Source organism: Harpia harpyja, chromosome 8 (genome assembly GCF_026419915.1).
Source record: "Harpia harpyja isolate bHarHar1 chromosome 8, bHarHar1 primary haplotype, whole genome shotgun sequence".
Lineage (NCBI taxonomy): Eukaryota > Metazoa > Chordata > Aves > Accipitriformes > Accipitridae > Harpia > Harpia harpyja.
The window spans coordinates 7,837,143-7,856,871 of record NC_068947.1 but is presented as its reverse complement, the minus strand read 5'-3'; the positions used below and the strand labels follow the sequence as shown (position 1 = coordinate 7,856,871).

Here is a 19,729-nt window from a genome sequence, read left to right as displayed (position 1 = left end):
CTGTAGACATCTGTAAAATGGAGGTCTGAATTCAGTTAAAATTAATACTGTGCCAATATAGATGTTGAGGCCCATAGGTACGGTGTTCTTTTCCTGTCATAGGTAACAGGGAGATCTTATATATCCATTCAGACTTCATCGTTGGTACCCTGCCCTCCAGAATTACCAAGGTCCCTTAAACTTTGACTTTTCTGCTTGAAAAATGTTGTTTCAGTTAAACAATAGGAAAAAAATTAATTCTGACACACCAAAATGGTTTTCTTCTTTATAAATTTATAAATGAATGTCTTAATTTTGATTTGAAAACTTACAGAAAATGAAATATTCATTCTAATCCTCTTTTAAATACTGTGTTTTTAATTTTTTTTAACTGAACATACATTTCATGGATATTTAGAATAACATGTAATTGATTTAGTTTTCTTTCTGTTCATATTAATGAAACCATGACAATAAAAGAAACATCATTTGAAGTCTAAACTGAATTAAAACTTTCATCAGAAAAGGAGACTTTTTAGATAGCAATTTGAAATAACTTTTTTTTTTAATGTTCTAGAAGAATCTTGTTGTTTTCTGTAAAAGGGAGGAGTTTGTCTCTCTTTTTAAGCCAGTTATTTAAACCATTAAAGCTTATTTTTTAATAACAAAAATGGAACAAAACATAACACTTTTGGGCCTTCCAGAAGAAACGAGATTTTTTAAGAACAGTGTAGTTATAAATATAATTAATATATAATAGAGCATATTTTATATAATCATTCATTTATAGTGAGATTTCTATCTGCTGATATGGCAAATAGGTTTTGGGTGGGAGAGAAGGGGAAGATGTTGGCCAGAGTCACACCTGTTTAGATCCAAGATCTTACTGTTGTGAAAGCCATCTTGTTGAATATAATTGGATGTATAAACAGAGAATGGTGGGAAGAGACTGAATAGGGTGATGAGGCAGAGCACTGCAGAGAGAGGTGTGGACAGCAGCAGCAGCCATCAGCTTTCAAACTCATTGACCTGCTGATCTTTTCTTTCTTTTGAAATAACATCTGAAGTCATTTTACAGCATGAATAGGAAAAAATAAGGGATTTTGGACCAAGCTTAAACATCACCACACTGAAGTGGAAAACGAAAATCATTATCAATGTCAGAGTTAAGCTCAGGTGAAATTACATGCCTTTGTTTGTAAGTTTGTGCAGCATCTGCTTCTATTCTTTCTTACTAGAGTTATATGAATATGCTGAAGTATCTGCAAATAGTTGATGTGAAGTGATAGACATTTAAGTTTTTCAGATGCTGAGGCATCTGTATTCTATAAATGAACAAAAGAATCATGAAAGACAGATTTTGCTTGGAATATGGTACAGAAGTTTGTTGTAGGTTGAATTAATTTTTTAAGTGTAACCAGTTATCAATATTCTAATTACTTTCCCCCTGAATTTTTGATACATTCTTTTTTCCACTGCAGCAGAGTGTTTATTGTAGCAGTTAAAGAAATAACCTCTAGCACCCTGCTTGAAAGTATTTTGTAGGAGTAATGTTAAATCTCTATTGCTTCGTAAGTTAGACCAAACAACATCTTATTTCTGCATTATTGTACATGAGCATGAAATTAAAAAAAGAAGTCTGAACTGAATGCTACTAAAAGCAGCAGGTTGTAAGGTTGTTTTAGGTGTATAGTATCTTTTTTGACGGCACACTGAATCCTTCTGAGGCTTTTTTTGGTTCTCATGCCACAAAAAAAGGATCTTTCCCTATAGAGTATGTTTGGGTTTTTTTCTGAATGTCTACTTTCTTCATGTGTCATGTCATAAGAAGTCCTGTACAGAATTGCCTTCTAAATAATTCTTTTTGACCTGTACTTCAAATGCAGTTTTGGATCACTAACAGAAGACTTGATTCCTCTGTAATTTTTTTTCCTTTCAAATCAGCAAAAGATAATCCTGAAGCTGTACCAAGTACTTCCTTGCAAAGTACTTGGTAATGAAAAACACTTTTGTTTTTGATATTTTCTGGAACGGGGTTTTGGTTTTTTTTTTGATAATTTTGAATTAAATCATTTTGGGGACCTTCTCTCCAAATAGTATAAATATACCAAACCATTAATATGTTGTAGTGATCCTGACTGGAAGATCACTGTACACAAAGGAGCTAAGTGATCCACATAACAGTTAAGTTGAGTAGGTGCAGGCCTGTGCTGCGCTGTGCGTATCGCTTGGCTACAGCACAAATTTAGCCAGCTAATTGTAACAGAGGAGCCTATAGGTATCTCCCACCTGTGTCCCCCTGTCTTTAACTAAAACCACAGCACCAAGTTCTCACGTGAACAATCTTTTCATCTGATGGTAGAAATAATTAGCAGAATTGGTTTATTTTAACAAAATCCTATAGGAGCTAACCCTCCAACAGACTGTGTCTGTACAGTGTGCTGCATCCTGACTGGAGGTCAATTCCAGTGCTGCACAACTTGGGGTTCCCAGTGTCTGAAGGGATTGTAAGGTTATTTATAATAACCTCTTTTTCCCTATAGCATTAACTCCAATAATTGGCAGTGATACTTTATGAAATCTTAGTGTCTGTCTTAGCAGGATCCTAATGAACCAGCACCCCCTGGTGCAAAGCATATGCACATCAAAATTTTACTTCTGGAAATTGTGAACAATCTTGGAAATTTCTGTAAGAATTTCACTCTTCTATGACATATAAAGTCACAGTTTGATAAAATTCTCTTGTGTGTTAGCTAGCTTATTTTATGAAAGCAAGTACTTAAAGATTAGTCTTTCCTGGAATTAATTTTTATTTGAGATTACAATTGATATATTTACTTTGCATTAATATAGGATTCCATCTGAATGCACTTCCTATTTAATGATTTGCCCCATGGTTATTTTATTTCTTCTATTTGGTTCTTGAATAGTTTATCTCTTAAATTTAGTCTGAAGCATAAAGTTTACAGCACCATAGAACAATTTTATAAGCTTACAACTAATCTGTTTGGTATAGATGAGTAGTTCTACAACCAAATTTATATCTGTAGCTGGTAATAGCTACTTATTTGTGAATTTGATTTAACTGTACTTCTTAGGGGACCAGTTGAAGTTACTTGAGCTGATGTTGATAAATTATGATCTGACATTAGCAGCAGCATCTCTAGCTACTTTTTCCCTGTCACTAATTACACTTTTGCAATCACACTTAATATCAAACAAAAGTAGGTGGATAAAGGCAATTGAGGAGGTATAAACTCAAGTAAAATAAGTTCTAGTAAAAGAAAACCATTCTGAAGATTCACAGTGTCTTCAACACTATGTGGAATGTTTACCACTGTTTCAGTTTAAGGTCAGGATTTTTTTTTCCAGTTTGAATGTTTTTTGGATTTGTGGCCTGGCTTTTGGACAATAACTTGCTTGGTTGCATCAGCCTGGCTGATGTCTGAAGGTACTTAGGAATGAATAAGATTACCTTAAGAAATTTAATGATTTTCAATATACAACAGCCTACTTTCTTAGTCAGTATGGTTTTGATAGTCATTGTTCATAGGGTACATAACATACCCCAAAATACTATCTCAAGTTTAAAACCCTTAGTAGCACTGGTTGAAGTGTTACATCTATAGCATAGTGTTATCTAGTTTGTGAGAGCAAAAGATTCAGCGTCATTGATGACTAAATGAGACCATTGTATTCCAAATGCATAGAGAATCTATGCTTTTTTCTTTCTTGAACTTTCATTTAGTTTATGGTATTCCTTCTGTAAAGGTAGAGACCCGTAAAATATACACGACTTGTGCCCCTGCTTTCAAGTGTTTGGTCTTGTAGAATGAAGCTCTTAATAAGGACAGATTGAAATAAAGGTCTGAAATGTGTAACCTGGTGAAACATTTTATGCTTCTGTTCATTTAAACTATTTCTATGTCAAGTACTGGTGTCTCCAAATTCTTCTTTTGCTAATGAAGATACTAGGCAGTTCTGAACATCATTATATTACTATCATTAACAGTTCAGTGTCACAAACATTTTTTATCTTTTAATGGTAACATTTTTGAAAGAAAAGAACATTTCTTTATATTATAACATTAAGATATTTATGTGTTTATAATATGTAGGAAATTTTTGATCATCCCAGATTCTGTAGCATATTGGTGGGTTTTTTTCAACTTATGAAGCTTCAAACTTGGTAAACAGTACACTCTCTGGATGTATAGTGAAATAAAAGCTATATAATTTGTCCTGTATGAGAAAGCATGATCCCAGTCTATCTGAAAACCTTGCCAGTGGCTGAAATCCAGTGTTCCCTAAATTTGGGAGCTTGGACCTGAGACCGTAATCAAAACAAAGAAAATTAAGCAATAGGTATTTTTGTAGTAGAAGGTGGAAGAAACTGCAAATAACACAACAGAGAAGTCATGACTCAGTACTTGAATATTTGTGACAAGGTTGCTCTCCTTAAAAAAGGATTATGTTTTCTGTGTTCATGCTTCACATTTACTGGCAAAATACTGGTAGTTGGGTATAGACAGTGATTTAAAACATTTAGTTTTTCTTATGTCAGTAACTTTTTGTTGAGAGTATCTCACGTTGAGAGTTTTCAAACAACTGTATTCTTCCTATGGTTTATTATGATGCTTAAGAGCAAAAGTCTATTGTTCAAATGCAGTGTTAAATATTTAAGACATGGAATGCTTCAGACAAGAAATGCTAATAAATAAACTATATTTACTTTCTTAATAATCAGTTTTATTTTAAATAAAAACATTAGAAATATAAAAAACAATCTAACCTTGTGAGGCATAGGCCTTTACAACACAATTGTAGAAGTAGTGATCTATGTTGCAGAAATTGAGCTGTTAGCTTTCATTTATATTGCATTTGTGCCAAATAAATTAATGTGACCTTAAAGAAAATCAATAACCTTTTCCTTCTTATGTGCTTAAACATTGCAACTTTAAAGGATTCATGCATATTTTCATGAGTTTCTGTACCCCATGAGTGTTATGCCTATAAAAAGAAATATAATTTACATGTTTAGGTTCCTAATCTGTGAGGTTAAGTTTAGCTTACCTGCTTTCCCTTCCGTTGTGATGAATACTCTTACATGCTGTATCAGAGTGTATGAATAATAGTTACAATATTCTAGGTGAGATTTTTTCCTGTTTTCAGCAATGGCTCTGGAAGAGAATTATACCTGGGAAATTCTACATGTGAACAGATTTTTCCTTTTTTTGTTCTTTCTTCTATTCAGTCATTTCAAATAGTCATCATATCTATCAAGAATAAAATTAGGCATCTTAAGGGAGAAGAGTCTAATTCATCTTGCTCTGTTTTTAAATCAGGTGAAGTACCACCAATGAGATGGATAGTAAATTTTGACCGAGATCTTCTAGATGGCCTGGTATTGGCAGCACAGCTGGCAGCTTATTGTCCATATTTGGTAAGGACTTTTCTTAATATTGTGCAAGTTTTATACCATATATTAATGTAAGTGGGTTTATTCAGGCCTTATTTTCCTTTGGAACTGTTGGCTTACGTGGTTTTTAATAAAGAAAAAAACCCCAACATTTAGCAAGTCTAGAGTGATTATTTCAGTATTAATTTTTCTTTTCTCTGGGTATATTCTTAACAGAGAATTTTAGTTCAAAATTTAGATCTTATGGATTGCTGAAGGAGTGAAAAAACAAACATAGTCATTTTGCTTAGTGGAAGATCAAGAGTTTGATTTCTCTGTCTTCTCTAGATTGCTACTCACTTTGTAAGGATGTATACTACTCCAAGAACTCCTGAACAGTTTCTGCACAACTGTTTGATACTTGTGAATGCTATGCATGCTGTCAGTCTGGCTATAGACATAAAGGTAAATGATTTTACACTAGTGGTTCTAATATACTTTTAAATTTATTTTTTTAACTTTTATGATAGTAATATTGTATATCAAATTAAGGTGAGATTTTAGTGAAGCAGTTTTGTTTCATGATGTGCTACTGCATGATGGAAACCAAAATACTGCTTCATATAAATACACTTAATTACAAGTAATTTCCATAATTCCTCGCTTTGTAGAATTGCATGTATCTAACTAGCTGAACATAAGATTAATTCAGTTCAGATTCTAGCATTGTAAATCACACAATGAAAACCTGAGTGGAATTTATTATTAGCGTTCTAAAGCAATTTAGGAAAAATATGTTTAAGAACAAACATAATGCACTTCAACGTAAAAAGGAGTGGTAAAAAAATTATATGAATGTCTGGTGACACTTATGTGCATCTATCTAATCACAAAGGCCCACAAGCGTTCTGTCCCGGGTTTGGTGCACACAGAAGTCAGTATCTTAGGACTGCTGGTGAGAGTAATGCTGTAAGCTGTCACCGTCTGACATTCTTTTTTGGGAGGAATGTGGTGGTGTTGATGTTAGTTTCTTCTTCAATCTAGTGTTCACTTTGGATCATTTTTATACGCTTAGTAACATGATTTATATCTCTGTCTTTTTTCATCATCCTACAGCTCTAAATTTTCTATGTATGGTGCCCTTTACATATGTTAGATATGATTTCTTTGTTCTTTTTGTTGCCCCTAAACCCAGTTTTCTCCTGCTTCAAGTCTGCATTTCTTTAACTCACCATTTGGGAGTTAGTTGTAGCTGTGGGTTCTGGTGGTATCATACAAAGATAAGAGTAAAACAAGTCAGTCACAGAGGCCTGATCAATTAAAAAAGTTGCTGTCACAGCTAAACCAAGTAAAGCAAAGCTCTACGAGCTGGTCAACAAGACTTGACAAAGGCTTGTCAAACCCCAGTGCTGAGGCCCTGTAAATTCAGTACAAGTAGAAAGCCTGTTAATAGCAATGGCAAGGGTGTATTTCAAGGTTACGTGTTCACAGGGATTCATGCTGTTATCTTCCACGTGCTGGTTGCGTGTGTTAGTTACCAAACTGTTACTTACCTAAAATAGCAGATTCCCTCTTATTTTCCTTTTCTGCTTTGCTCGCTGAGTCATTAACAATCCTGTCCTTACCAAAACTAGTAAAAACTGTTTAATGTCACATCATTCTCTTAAGAATTTGCAGAGTGATGCAGCTTCCATCATGAGCAAAGCAAATGTCAGGGACTGTGATGGGCTGGGGTGGGTGTGGAGCATGTTGAGCTGGCTAGAAGACCAGAAGAGGATACAGTACAATAGACATAGTATTCATCAGTGTATGAGGAAACTTTCCAAACAAATTAATAGTATTAGGAATCAGATGTAGAGGTGTGCTGTGAACAAAGTAGTTTGAAAGAAAGCTCAGTTACAACTTTTTTTTCCCTTTTACATTCGATTGTGTTATGATTACAGGGAAAAATTCACCCTGCTATTTCCTGTTGTATCAGCTACTGTCTTGCTCCCACATCCTGATACAGATATGCTGTTATAAATCGCTTTGCTGTGACAGGCTAAACCGAGAAAATCTACTGGTTTGTGTACTTGTGACTGACAGGAAACGTAAAAAGATAATCTAGTTATAATCCTCAAAATTAAGGCATATTTTGCCTCAGCTTTTAATAAGAAAAACAGGCAGTTTAGGACATGAAGGCAGAGGCTGGATGCTGGATATGCAGAAGGAGTTAACCACATTAAAGGTGGAAGCAGGACTCCAGGATATTCTCTTTAATGCACTTAGTGTGTTTTAAGACTACAATGTTCACAATACTACAATATTATTAGTTCAGCATATTGTTGAGGTATTGGTCTTTTTTTAGATGGGAAAGTCCGTCTCCATACAGACTAGGAATTTTAACAAAGCTATGTAATCAGTCAACACCAGAAAAAGGAACAGATCTTGGATCTTCGAGGTCTGTATTTTAATTTTAGCTAAGACATGTTCTACAAACAAAATATTGTGGAAAGTAAAAAAAAAAAAAAAAAGGTAAAGGATACTTTTTGCCTAGATTTATTGGAATTCATATACCCATTTCTAAGACTACTGTAGAAATTTCTTAAGCTTCTTGTTCTTCAGCAATAAAAGCAGAAAAATACATGAATCCTGTTGCTGAACTATCCTATTTTGTTTTTTTCTCTCATAGTCTTGTCTCTTAAATTTAGCAGGCTAAAATGTTCCAACAGTATTGGCAAAGTTCTTGACTATCAGGCAATCACTGCTTCTGAACTTTCAGGACAGCTTTGCATTAATTAATGCAAGGATGGTGGTGACAGCACAAGCCGAGACACTTTTTAGGTTTGGAATAGATGGCACTTTCAATCACTTCAAAAATCTAAGATTCTATAATAATAAAGTTCAACTGTCTGGAAGACTTCAGCTGCAAGTTTAAATGATACCTCTAACAGAGTTCAAGGCTTTTAAATCCTTTTAAGGATTAAGGTATAGGCTTAAGATGGAGTACTTTGGGCAAGAAATTCTTTGTTTGCACTTTCTAATCATGACTGACAGTTCAACCCTGGAGTATTAATGGTGTCTTTCTATGTATTTTTTCTTTGTGTTTGATATTTTTAAGTTCTAAAACACTTTGATTTAAAGAAGATCCAATTGAAAGCCCAAAATAAAATATTGCAAGATAGGATGGTGGATAACAGTGATATGGAGGGAATGTATATGACAAGGATAGATTAGGAGGGAAGATGCAGTGATTGGGGATAGCCAGTAGAGGAACTCATTTTGCTGCTGACTGATTTAAAATTGGGGTCAACAATACTGACATTTATAGTTGGGACCAAGTAAAAGGGAGGATATTTTCAGACAAGCTGTAGAAGATGATGTGAGTGAAGTCAGAGAGAGTTAAGAAGCTGAAAATGAATGTGGCTGTTTTGTTGAAATGAATGGGGGAATTCAGCGTTGTTGTGGAGTAGAAAGCAGTGAAACTGGGCAATAACATAGCCATATAAGCAAGAAAGGGGGGTAGATGGTAACCCCAAGACTTGAGTCTGAAATGAAGGAGGGTAAGAAGATGCTGTCAGCAGCCAATGGAGAAGAGGAAAGAAATGCAATAACACAGAATTTTTTGAATTTCCAGTATATATCCAGTAAGGATTTTTACTTGAGGTAGTCTATACATTATTGTATGCACTCAGAAAGGTAACTTCCTGGCTGTCACTTAATGCTTCAGTCATATTTTTGTTGTAATCATCTCTAAAGATGATTAACACTTTTTTGTCTTCATTTCTCTGTACTTTAGTAAGGAGCTATTAGCTTGGTAAATATGGCAACTTCTTGACAAAAGTAATTTTAAGGAAAAAGGATTTCTTTCTTAATTCTTAGTTATTTGACTAAAATTTGTATGACACTGCAAATACACAGATAGAACTCTGTATCTGTCTATTCACCAATCTATAATGTAAACGCAAATACCTTGGTTTGCCTGAGATAGGAATCTAATATTGATGTGCGGTCTTAAATTCAGAAAATAGAAGAGTGAAAAAATTAGAAATCACTTTTATCTGTTAGAGTGGCAATTGTCTTCTCATATGTATCTTTCCTAGGGTATTCTGGAAAAATACTTGAAGTGGGTTGTAAAGGACTGAATCTTCCTAAGCATCCTTATAAAAGTGGTTGCAACAACCGTTTCCTTTGATATGTAAGCATGATAAATCAGAGCATTAGATAAAGAACATTTGGCTGGAATTCAGCTTATTGATAATATCGTGCAAAACATTTGATACTGTCCCACACAAAATCCTTGCCTCTAAAATGGAAAGACACGGATTTGATGGTGGACGACTCAGTGGATAAGGAGTTGGTTGAATGGTCACACTGGAAGAGTTGCAGTCAATGATTCAATGCCCAGGTGGACACCAGTGACGAGTGGTGTCCTTCAGGAGTCTGTATTGGGACGAGTATTATTTAACGTCTTTGACGGGGACATGGACAGTGGGATTGAGTGCACCCTCAGCAAGTTTGTGGATGACACCAAGCTGAGTGGTGCGGTTGATGCTCTAGAGGGAAGGGATGCCATCCAGAGGGACCTTGACAGGCTTGAGAGTTGGGCCTGCGCCAACCTCCTGAAGTTCAGCAAGGCCAAATGTAAGGTCCTGCACGTGGGTTGAGGCAATCCCAAACATGGATACAGGCTGTGCGATGAGTGGATTGAGAGAAGCCCTGTGGAGAAGGAATTGGGGATATTGATGGATGAAAAACTGAACATGAGCCAGCAATGTGCACTCGCAGCCCAGAAAGCCAACCATATCCTGGGCTGCATCAGAAGAAGCGTGACCAGCAGGTCGAAGGAGGTGATGCTCCCCTGCTACTCCACTCCTGTGAGACCCCACCTGCAGTACTGCATTCAGCTCTGAGGCCCCCAGCATAAGAAAGTCATGGACCTGTTGGAGCAGGTCCAGAGGAGGACCACGAAGATGATCAGAGGGTTGGAGCACCTCTCTTATGAGGACAGGCTGAGACAGTTGGGGTTGTTCAGCCTGGAGAAGAGAAGGCTCCGGGGAGACCTCATAGCAGCCTTCCAGTACTTAAAAGGGGCCTACAGGAAAGATGGGGAGGGAGTCTTTAACAGGGAGTTTAGTGATAGGGTGAGGGGTAACGGTTTTAAACTGAAAGAGGGTAGATTTAGATTAGATATTAGGAAGAAGTTCTTTACTGTGAGGGTGGTGAGGCACTGGAACAGGTTGCCCAGAGAAGTTGTGGATGCCCCATCCCTGGCAGTGTTCAAGGCCAGGTTGGATGGGGCTTGGAGCAACCTGGTCTAGTGGAAGGTGTCCCTGCCCATGGTAGGAGGGGTTGGAACTACATGATCTTTAAGGTCCCTTCCAACCCAAACCAATGTATGATTCTATTCTATGATTCACTGGCATGATGAGATCTATTGAAACATATGCAACTGCAACAGACAAGTGATCTGTTTAGGCATGTTAAGTTTTAAGTTCACCTAAATTATACCCTTGGGCACCTCATAAACATGTTGTAGAAATGAAAGAAAAGAAAATGTATGTTTCAAAATTGGTGGTGCTTTTTATTTCCATCAGACCAACTGAAAATTAGTTTGACCTGATAATGATCTCACCTGGGATATTTCTGAAGAGAAAATGTATAAGTCTGCGATAGCTATAGTCTTTTAAAAAGGATATTCATATATGTGTACGGTAGAAACATAAAAAATATAGACTTTTAAGCTTTACTTAGACACTAAAATTACTGCTTGATCTTTTTTCCAGACTTGCTTTTCTGTTCTCATATTCACTTCTAGCTTATTGAAAACTTCTCTGCTGCACTTGTATAAGCAAAGCCTACATAACATTAGGAACCTCCTTTTGGTCACAAACAGCATTGTTTCCTATATGTTTACATTTTAAGTTCAATGTTTAAGCCTTACAAATCTGGAAATAACTAGTAAAGATTAAATGTATGGCTTTCTGTTTCTGAAATTTAAGATAGTATTTTTATTACCTTCTGTTTGTTTAATATTTTTGCCATAATTTTCAGTAGCCATTTGCAATTGTTTGTTTAAATTGGTCACCTAGGTAACATTTTGTGACCACTGATTGCAAGCATTTTCTATTTTCTAGTTATTTGTGTCCTGCTAGAAGCTGTTCTTTGGTGCAGGATGTCTATTTTCATCATTGCTTTGTAGGTTTTGTAGTGGGGAAAGCCTTGCATGATTTTTGCATCTGCTGAATAGTTTGTTTCATTACATTATTCAACTAATAATTACATGGTCAGAAAAATGGAGAGTTTTATTGCCACAAGAAGTGGTTCAGCGATCTACTCCTTCCTGATATCTTTTAATAAAGTTTTCCTTTCTTCTTTTCTGTCTGTCAGACCTATTTTCACAAAATCAAGAGGCATTACTTGTAAGCAGTTACAAACTGTTTTCTGAGCAGTAGTACCAGCAGTACTAAAGACCAGGCTTTAGTAATATACAGGTGATTGAAAACATGGAGAGTTGATTATGGAATTAGCAGCACAGAGCTGATGGTGTTATAACAGTTAAATAACTTTTTTTTCGCAATAGAACCAATCTACTAGGCCTTGAATTTCTTGTCCAGTTTTGACATAGTTCTAACTTGGAATATTTAGAATTTGAAGTATAATAATTTATCCAGTTTGTCAGCTTCAGCATTTTCTTTAACTAGGCAACATTAGAACACAAATAAAAAGCTAACAAGCAATCACCCAACTCTTCCAGAAATGTGAGAGGCTTTTTCATATTTTGAGAAACTTTGTTATAGATACAATTTAAGGCTTAAATCTGTTAAACTTTATTAATTGCTATTGTTTGCTAACACAATTTTTAAAAGCAAATAATGTATATAGACTATGTGAATTTTCTGCTGAATGTTGTTATGAAGTACACTGATTTTTTTTTTTTTTAATTTCTAGAGTAGTAGATTACTGTCACAAATGCAGTTTTACGAATTCAGCACAGGATAAGACAGAATAATGTTTTCTGAGGGAATAAGTTCTGATCTAAGTGGAAATGAGTAAAAGTAGGTGGCAAAAGAAAGTTAGGCTTCAACAGAAAATCTACTCTGGCATCTTTGCTATCTTAAATGAAAATGCAGTAAAGATGAACAGTAGAGGTGTAAAACCACAGCTATATTGGAATAACTTCTGCAAATACTTGTTAACATTTAATAGCCATTACTGAGATAAGTGAATGGAAAACATCAGAATATTTTTCAGACTTCAGGTTTAAAGCTTTTGGCAGGCAAGAAGCTTTTTTACTTTGCATGGTAAGTGCATCCTAAAATTCCAACTTGAAAAAACAGTGGTGATAGAAATAAATAGAAATACAAGGTGAGGCATATGATTACATCAGTGCATGAAGAGTATATGAAATGAATCTTAAGAATTATGAGGATAAGCATTATCTAGGGAACTATGGAGAGTGACAGGGAAACTTCCTATCAGTGCCCAGTGATATAGTTGCTCTCTTGGAAGGTTAGAGAAGGAGCTGTGCTAGAACTGCTGGGAGCAGGATGCAATGCTTGGCTGGGCACAGGGCAAGAAAAGAGGGAGGAAGCAATCAGTAACTCTTCATGCCTTTATGCTTTATGGAGTCAATGGATTTGCCACCAGGGAGCTCCAGTTCTGCCTTTGCTATGGAATCTCCTGCCTGTCTCTAACTTAATAAAATAGAAGGGAAATTTAGAAAACTTGTAGGTTACCTAGTGAGATTTAATGCAAGATGAATTTAATATGTATATAGGTAAAAATGTGTTAAGGCTTGTCTGTTCTAATATATCTTAACAGGTTTCTCCTTCCTGTTGTACCAAACAAAACAAAAATTCATATTCCTTATAGTACGAAGCACACAGAACATATTCATGCAGGACTACAGACATTTAATTTGCAGGACTACAGGCATTTATTTTAATTAGGGCTGAGCTGTAGTCAGTAATAAGTCTGTGAAGCTTTCAATAACTAAGTCATCTTGCCTTATATAGTGTTTATCCTATGGGAATGGAGTGCATCCCTTCTCTGCTTTTAGTCCATGAACCAAGCCTTGCCATCTTTTCCAGTACTCAGATTCTCTCTTTTTTTTCTCTCCCCACCCTGCCGTATAATGCTTTAGCGTGCAGAAGGAGAGGTTCCTCTTCCTAAAGCAGACATTAGGAGTCTATTCAGGGATACAGCTCCTTCTGGTTTCCTTGCAACCGGGGCGATGGAGCCTTGTTAAAAATATGAGTTTCTGAAATGTCTGTCGCAGAGTCGTCAAATGATATATGTTGAATGCTCTTCAGACTTAACCACTCTCAAGGCCGTGGGGGTACCCCGAGCCCTGCCTGCCCCTGCCCAGCCCCTGGGGCTCCCCTTACTCTGCCCACAGACCAGGACCCCACGTCAGCTCCCCCCGAGACCGTCAGCCCCTGCCCCAGCGACGCCGCAGCAGGGCTGGTCTCCAGCTCCCCACAGCCCTGCGCTGCCCTGCCATGGGACCCGCTAAGCCAGGCCCACCCGTAGACCCTCATCCCAGCCTTGGCCGGTCCTGGTGCCCCCGGAGGTGCCCGCTGACGGTGGCTGGGGCTGCCCCGGTGCGCCTGGCCGCTCTGCTCCTGGCTGGGGGGTGGGACGGGCCCTGGGTGGCCTCTAGTCTGCGGCGGCGTTATATTGCCTTTGGCTCCTGGCTCCCCGGCCCAGAGAGAGCAGCTGGCCCTTGCTGTGCCCTGGCAACTATCTCTGCCTTTAGTTTGCCTTTCAAGTTTGGATGGATTATAGCTTCACTGGCCTTTCTGGATTTGTTTTCTCCTACCGAATTGAGGGTTCTTACACACAAGACACGGAGCATCTCATTATAGCACAGTGCCTCACGGGCTGAAGGAGCCAGAGAAAATACTGCTGGGTTCATCTATGAGAATTCTTTAATTTCTCCTTTCCGTAAAACATGATGGATGGGAAACTTCTGACTTGTAGACTGATGGGAAAGAAAGATTATTCCTGCATTGGAAACACTGTGTTGGTTTGACTCCTTGCATTTCTGAATTTAGAATTCAGTGTATTCCAGAGTTTTTTGGGTTTGAAATGCAGAATTGTTTTCACCCATCTGTGACAAAAAAAGAGCATCTAATTTTCCCTCTTCTCTTTTATGTCAAATGTGGGTTCATTCTTGGTAGCAGAAGAGATGGGCACCCTGTTTTGATGAGTTTTTAGGAAATGTAAGAAAAATAGTAAGTTCTTTTTATTTACTTCTTGGTGGTGTTCTATTGAATCTTTGAAAATAAAATTGTAATTTGTGTAGGGCTAGAATGCCATAAGCTGGTGAAAGTGAGCATTACTTCAAATGCTTGGTGTTATTGCATTTATTTAGAGCACGTTCATTAAGAAAACTTAGCTTATAGCTCTATCTTTTCTTCCAGATTCTTTCTCAGTTACACTGAACATAACTTCAAAAAGAGAGTGTTTTCTTAGGCTGCCTTTACAGTTTTTACACAGAGTTAAAGGGAGACTGCTCATAGGCCTGGAAGGAAAAGAAATGAAGATTTCTAAGTAGACAGAAATCATATGTGGATCAGGAAGTCTCATGCTTGAGCCTGGGAAAATACTCGTGTATGTGTACTTACCGTATAATCGTTTTCATTTAGGCATCAGCTTGTAGTGGTGTCCTTTTGGCCCATGGTCTGAGCCAATAGGCTGCTCTTAGGTTCTTATTTTGTATAAAGGTTTTTCTATGTGGAATATTTGCTTTAAGCTACCGAGTTTTTTTACGTCATTTTGGAAGAAGGTGGCTCCACTAGAGTTTCAAATGTTTGCCCTTTACACCCTTTCTCCTCACAAAATTATTGTGTCAAAATGCAGCTTCTGCTAGCTGAAGAAAACCTTTGTTAGTTGCTGATCCATCAATCACCAAGTAGAAGCGGTTTGAGGGTGGAGCTATTTGTGCTTGTGCTCAGTGATGCATCGTTTTGTTTTCTTAGACCGCCTGCCTTAGGACTTAAATCTCGGCTGCTTTCCATAGTCCTATGTTTTAGGCAGTAGATGTCAGTCAATATTGCATTTTAATAACATCAAAAGAGGAAGAAAACTCAATAAGCAACTTCTAATTAAAAAGAATTCATAAACTGTTAATGACGGTCAGGCTGTCATTTCTGTATGTAAAGAACAAAATAGAGAAGAATTTAAAATAATGACAGAGAGGTGTTTAACAGTACTCCATAAATCTTTAAGCCACTAGTTTCCAGAAGCTGGCAAATCATGTCAATGGAAAGACCACTTAATATTTGCCCAGTTTCTTACACCCTTTACTCAAGCAACTGCTCTGTTGGCAGTCAGAATGGTGGGATACCCAGTCTCTGATAACTCCAAGGACATCCATAAGCATTTAGATCTTGTGGATCTTTGTTCAATGTCATTACAGCTGCTTTTGTATTCTGACAAGGGACATTTAATGAAACTGCTTTTTGCCATACTTGCAGGAGGAACTAACTAGAGGAACAAGGGCCTTTCTGCAAAATTTGAAGATGGACTGGCTGTTGTGTTCTGTTCTTTGGAATATGTATTTACTTTTTCACAGAGCATTGGATCTTCAGCTTTTAGTAATTAGGAGGTTGAATTGGCTGGTTTGTGGAAGCACTGCAATATATGCTCTAGTGTAAAACTTTAACTTGGAAATAAAAATTAACTCAGATAGTTAAGATGATAGATATGTCTATACATCTCTCTTGCTGCACTAAAGATGGTCCAGAAGAGGCAAAAAAGTTTTCTCCCTTTTTCAGCCCATGTGGCTAATAAATGTGATGTCTTTTCCCAAAGTTTCTTCATTAATATTTGGGAAGCAGAGTAACTGCAGTTATCCAAAACTTTCTGATAATGAGAATGAAATTTTTACTTTGATTTCAAGGTTCCTAGTGGGAATCCACATGGGACTAGTTCTTCCTATGGAGTTGCTTTATTCAGTTGACTATTTTAGGCGTATTATCTCCCACTGATTTTTTTTTTTTTTTTTTTTATTGCTAGCATTTTCTGTTCTTGGAAATGACAAAAAAAAGAATTTTTAAGTAGTTATCCAAAACCATTTTTTATAGCCTTGGAGAAATATGAATGGAAGAGAGAGAAAAAACATAACTTTAAATCCCATATCTATAGCTGACCATGTTTTAGGAACACTCTAAATTAAGTCATATTTTTTTCAGATGTTTCAATAATCTGGATTTTTATTCTTCATTTTTATCTTCTTAATACCGAAGAGGAAAATATAATCTGTACAAGAATTTTATTAGAAAAAAAATATTGCTACATTTTCTTGTTATAATCTAAATGTGTAGCATTTTTCCTATTCAATAAAATAGAGACTTGGCTCATCTAGAAGCAGACGTATACTAAGGTGAAACACTAACTAATGCAAATAATATTTCTACATGGGCTCGCATCAGAGAGCAGGTGACTGACTAAATAGCTGCTCTGTTTCCTTCATCCTGCTGCTTTAGAAGTAGTATCCATTCCCTTGATTAATCTGCTGGAGAGTATTGAGGTTCTGGAATAGATGGTTCATTATGAAAATTGCCTCATAAGAATCAATTAAAAAAAGATTTAAAGATTTTGTTTTTTCCTCTAATGCTCCATTTAGGCAATAAACATCTAATCATGTTGAGGACAAGAATATAGTTGGTCATAAAAATAAAATAATGTGGGGGCTGAAAATGTGGTCCTGTGAAAAACTGGTATAATGTAGTTTATAGAAGAAATATTAATGTATAGAAATATTTCTTGTTCTCTGAGATCCCTGGAAATTTTAATGGTATTGACAATAAGTATTAAAATGAGACTTTACTGACAAAGTATCAAAAGAAAATTAAGTTGATACAGCTTTATCCTCATAGTTTACTATTAAGAGGTTTTGGTCCTGAAAAGGTACAGTGGTAATAAAATTTACCCATGAACAAGATATGTTATCTAGAGTGATAATTTTTTTTATACTAGCAGCAAAGTTTTTAAAATATTTCACAAAAGTGGTTGTGCCAAAAACCTGGGCTTCTTATTCAATATAGTTCAATTAATGTCACATATTATTAGATGGATGCTATTTATTTACTTTTAATTTTTTTATTAATCCGATCTCCTCAAAATTGTCACATTACCATTTTTATTGCTTTCTTAACTTACCCAGAAAAGATAACCAAGGCTTCCACTGGAGTATCACATTCTCTCTCCATACTGCCACAGCTGGAGTCATCTGGCAAATTTCAGTTAGAATTGCCCTTTTCCCGTGATGGATCTGACAGTATCACCGTACACTCTTCTAGCACGAGTTTTTGCTTCATATCTAATAAGTTGCGGGCTTGCTGATTTTTCAGGTTACTTTACAAGACCTTCCTTATAAAGCTCTGCTTGAGGGAAGCACGTACGCACAGAGAAGCAGGGAAATTGTATACTGGATTTACTGATAGCTTGCTAGTCTTGAATCAGCAAATATGTTTGTGCTTACAATGTGTGCGAGAGATTTTTGTACTTATGGAATCTATACTTATGCAGCAGTCTCTCATCTGGAGAGATCTGTGTGCTGTTACCAACTTAGCTGTAATTTCCTGACACACAATGTGGGCTAACATTGTGAGTGGGAGATTTTATTACTTGCAGTAGTTTTTGGAGGATGGATGATGGTGAACACTGAGAGCAGACTGAGTGCAGTTAATTCAATGCAACTCTTGATTTTCCTTTTTGCTTACAAGCTACTGACATTTTTTCTAGACCTTTTTCCACCAATATGCCTGCCATGTACACACTTATGAGGCAGATACAGGTCCCCTATAGTATATACTTGTTTCTAACCAAAACTGGTGTTGTAAATAAATAAAACTGGTGCAAATAGAACTGATGTTCTAAATAAAACTGGTTGTGTATTCTCTTCATTCCTCTTCCAGATAAACAAAAAAGGCTGCCATTTAAGATACATTTTTTGCTTCATTTTTTCATTTTTTTGTTTGTTAGGACAGTGCAAAAATTATGTAGTCTTTGATATCCTAAGTATGCTTGTGCTACAAAAGAATGTTTCATCATTTAAGACTTTTTTGTTCATGTCCTTAGAAATGGATGTGAAACTTTCAATAGTTGCTGATCAGAGAAAGCTCTTTTTCCTTATTGCTAATGTATTTGAATATGAAGTATTTCCTAGAGGTTGTCAAGTTCCTAGTAAGTTCAAAAACCAAGTAGTACAGCTGTTTTGTGTCATGAAGTCTTGGGATTTAAAAGGGTCTTGTACCTCTTTTCTTGCTCTCTCACATGACCATACAGATTTAAAAGACATTGCCTTTATGTATATACAATGCTTCTAAGCAATGTACAGGTCAATATTAAAATAAGTAAAAATGTGCTCGGTTCTTTGAGTGGTTTACAGCTTCAAATTCATGATGTGATGAAACCATGTGAAGAAGGGGGCTTGATTCTGGAACGATGGCATGAGTTTACCTGTAGTTAGGCGCAACTCATCCAAGCTGCTTAGAGAGGGTGACGGTGACAATCAGCAACAGCACAATAGATCAGGTTTTTTTGCTTGAGAATTAGACAAAGTTTTTGCTGTAAGGTGAGGGTCTTTTTCAAAATACTGCTGTATTGAATGACTCTCAGTTATGTAAGGGGTCCGAATAAAATGTCTTGAATGAAAAAAGCACCTTTTAATGGGATGACATGTTAATGCAGTGGTTTGCTGCTTAAATCTACTCCCAAGTGTGTATATTTTTCAGTATGACTTGGTATTTAATTCAGGAGAGAAATTACTGCAGTTGTAAAAGTTTATTTAGTATATTATAGACAACTTTATTATAATAACATTATATTATAAGTTACTAAGCATGAAATTTTAAAATACTTAATTTGTTTGATTTAGGAAGTACAGAATCTTATTTGTTTAAATCTGTAGCCAGATCATTCCTGCCTGTATTTGTGGGAAGACACATCATTAAGTCTCTTTGCTATTTGATTAGTCTTCTGAAAAGTTTGTGCATTCGATGGAGGAGTTTCTACCTCTCTCTTTTCAGTGACTTACCAGAATCGCTGAAGACTAAAGCTTTGACATGTTTTGTAGTTGCCATTTAAATTCATTTCTGTAAATCAAATATTTAAGATGCAGTAATACTTGCTACCTTTTGTAAAGCAATTTGGCATCTGCAATAAAAATAACTATATAGTTGTTAGTTGGATGGTGATGTCTTCATAAACAGTTGCAAAACTGTATCTAGGAGTATTTGGGATGGTACTTTACATAGTAAACTGAAAGATTTTAGAAGACTTTTTTTTTTTTTAAAGATAATAAAGACATATGTTTTTTCCAGTCGGTGAATTTTACTTGCTTTTTCTATTATGCTTCAT

At 36.2% G+C, this 19,729-nt stretch overlaps 1 protein-coding gene across 1 annotated transcript in view; it reads left to right on the top strand.

Annotated features, from left to right (window-relative positions):
* CFAP47 (cilia and flagella associated protein 47) overlaps window positions 1–19,729 on the top strand; it is a 364,054-nt gene that overhangs the window by 102,750 nt on the left and 241,575 nt on the right. Inside the window, 2 exon segments of the mRNA XM_052795043.1 lie at window positions 5,325–5,422; window positions 5,726–5,842. Of these exon segments, the coding sequence (XP_052651003.1) occupies window positions 5,325–5,422; window positions 5,726–5,842 (215 nt within the window).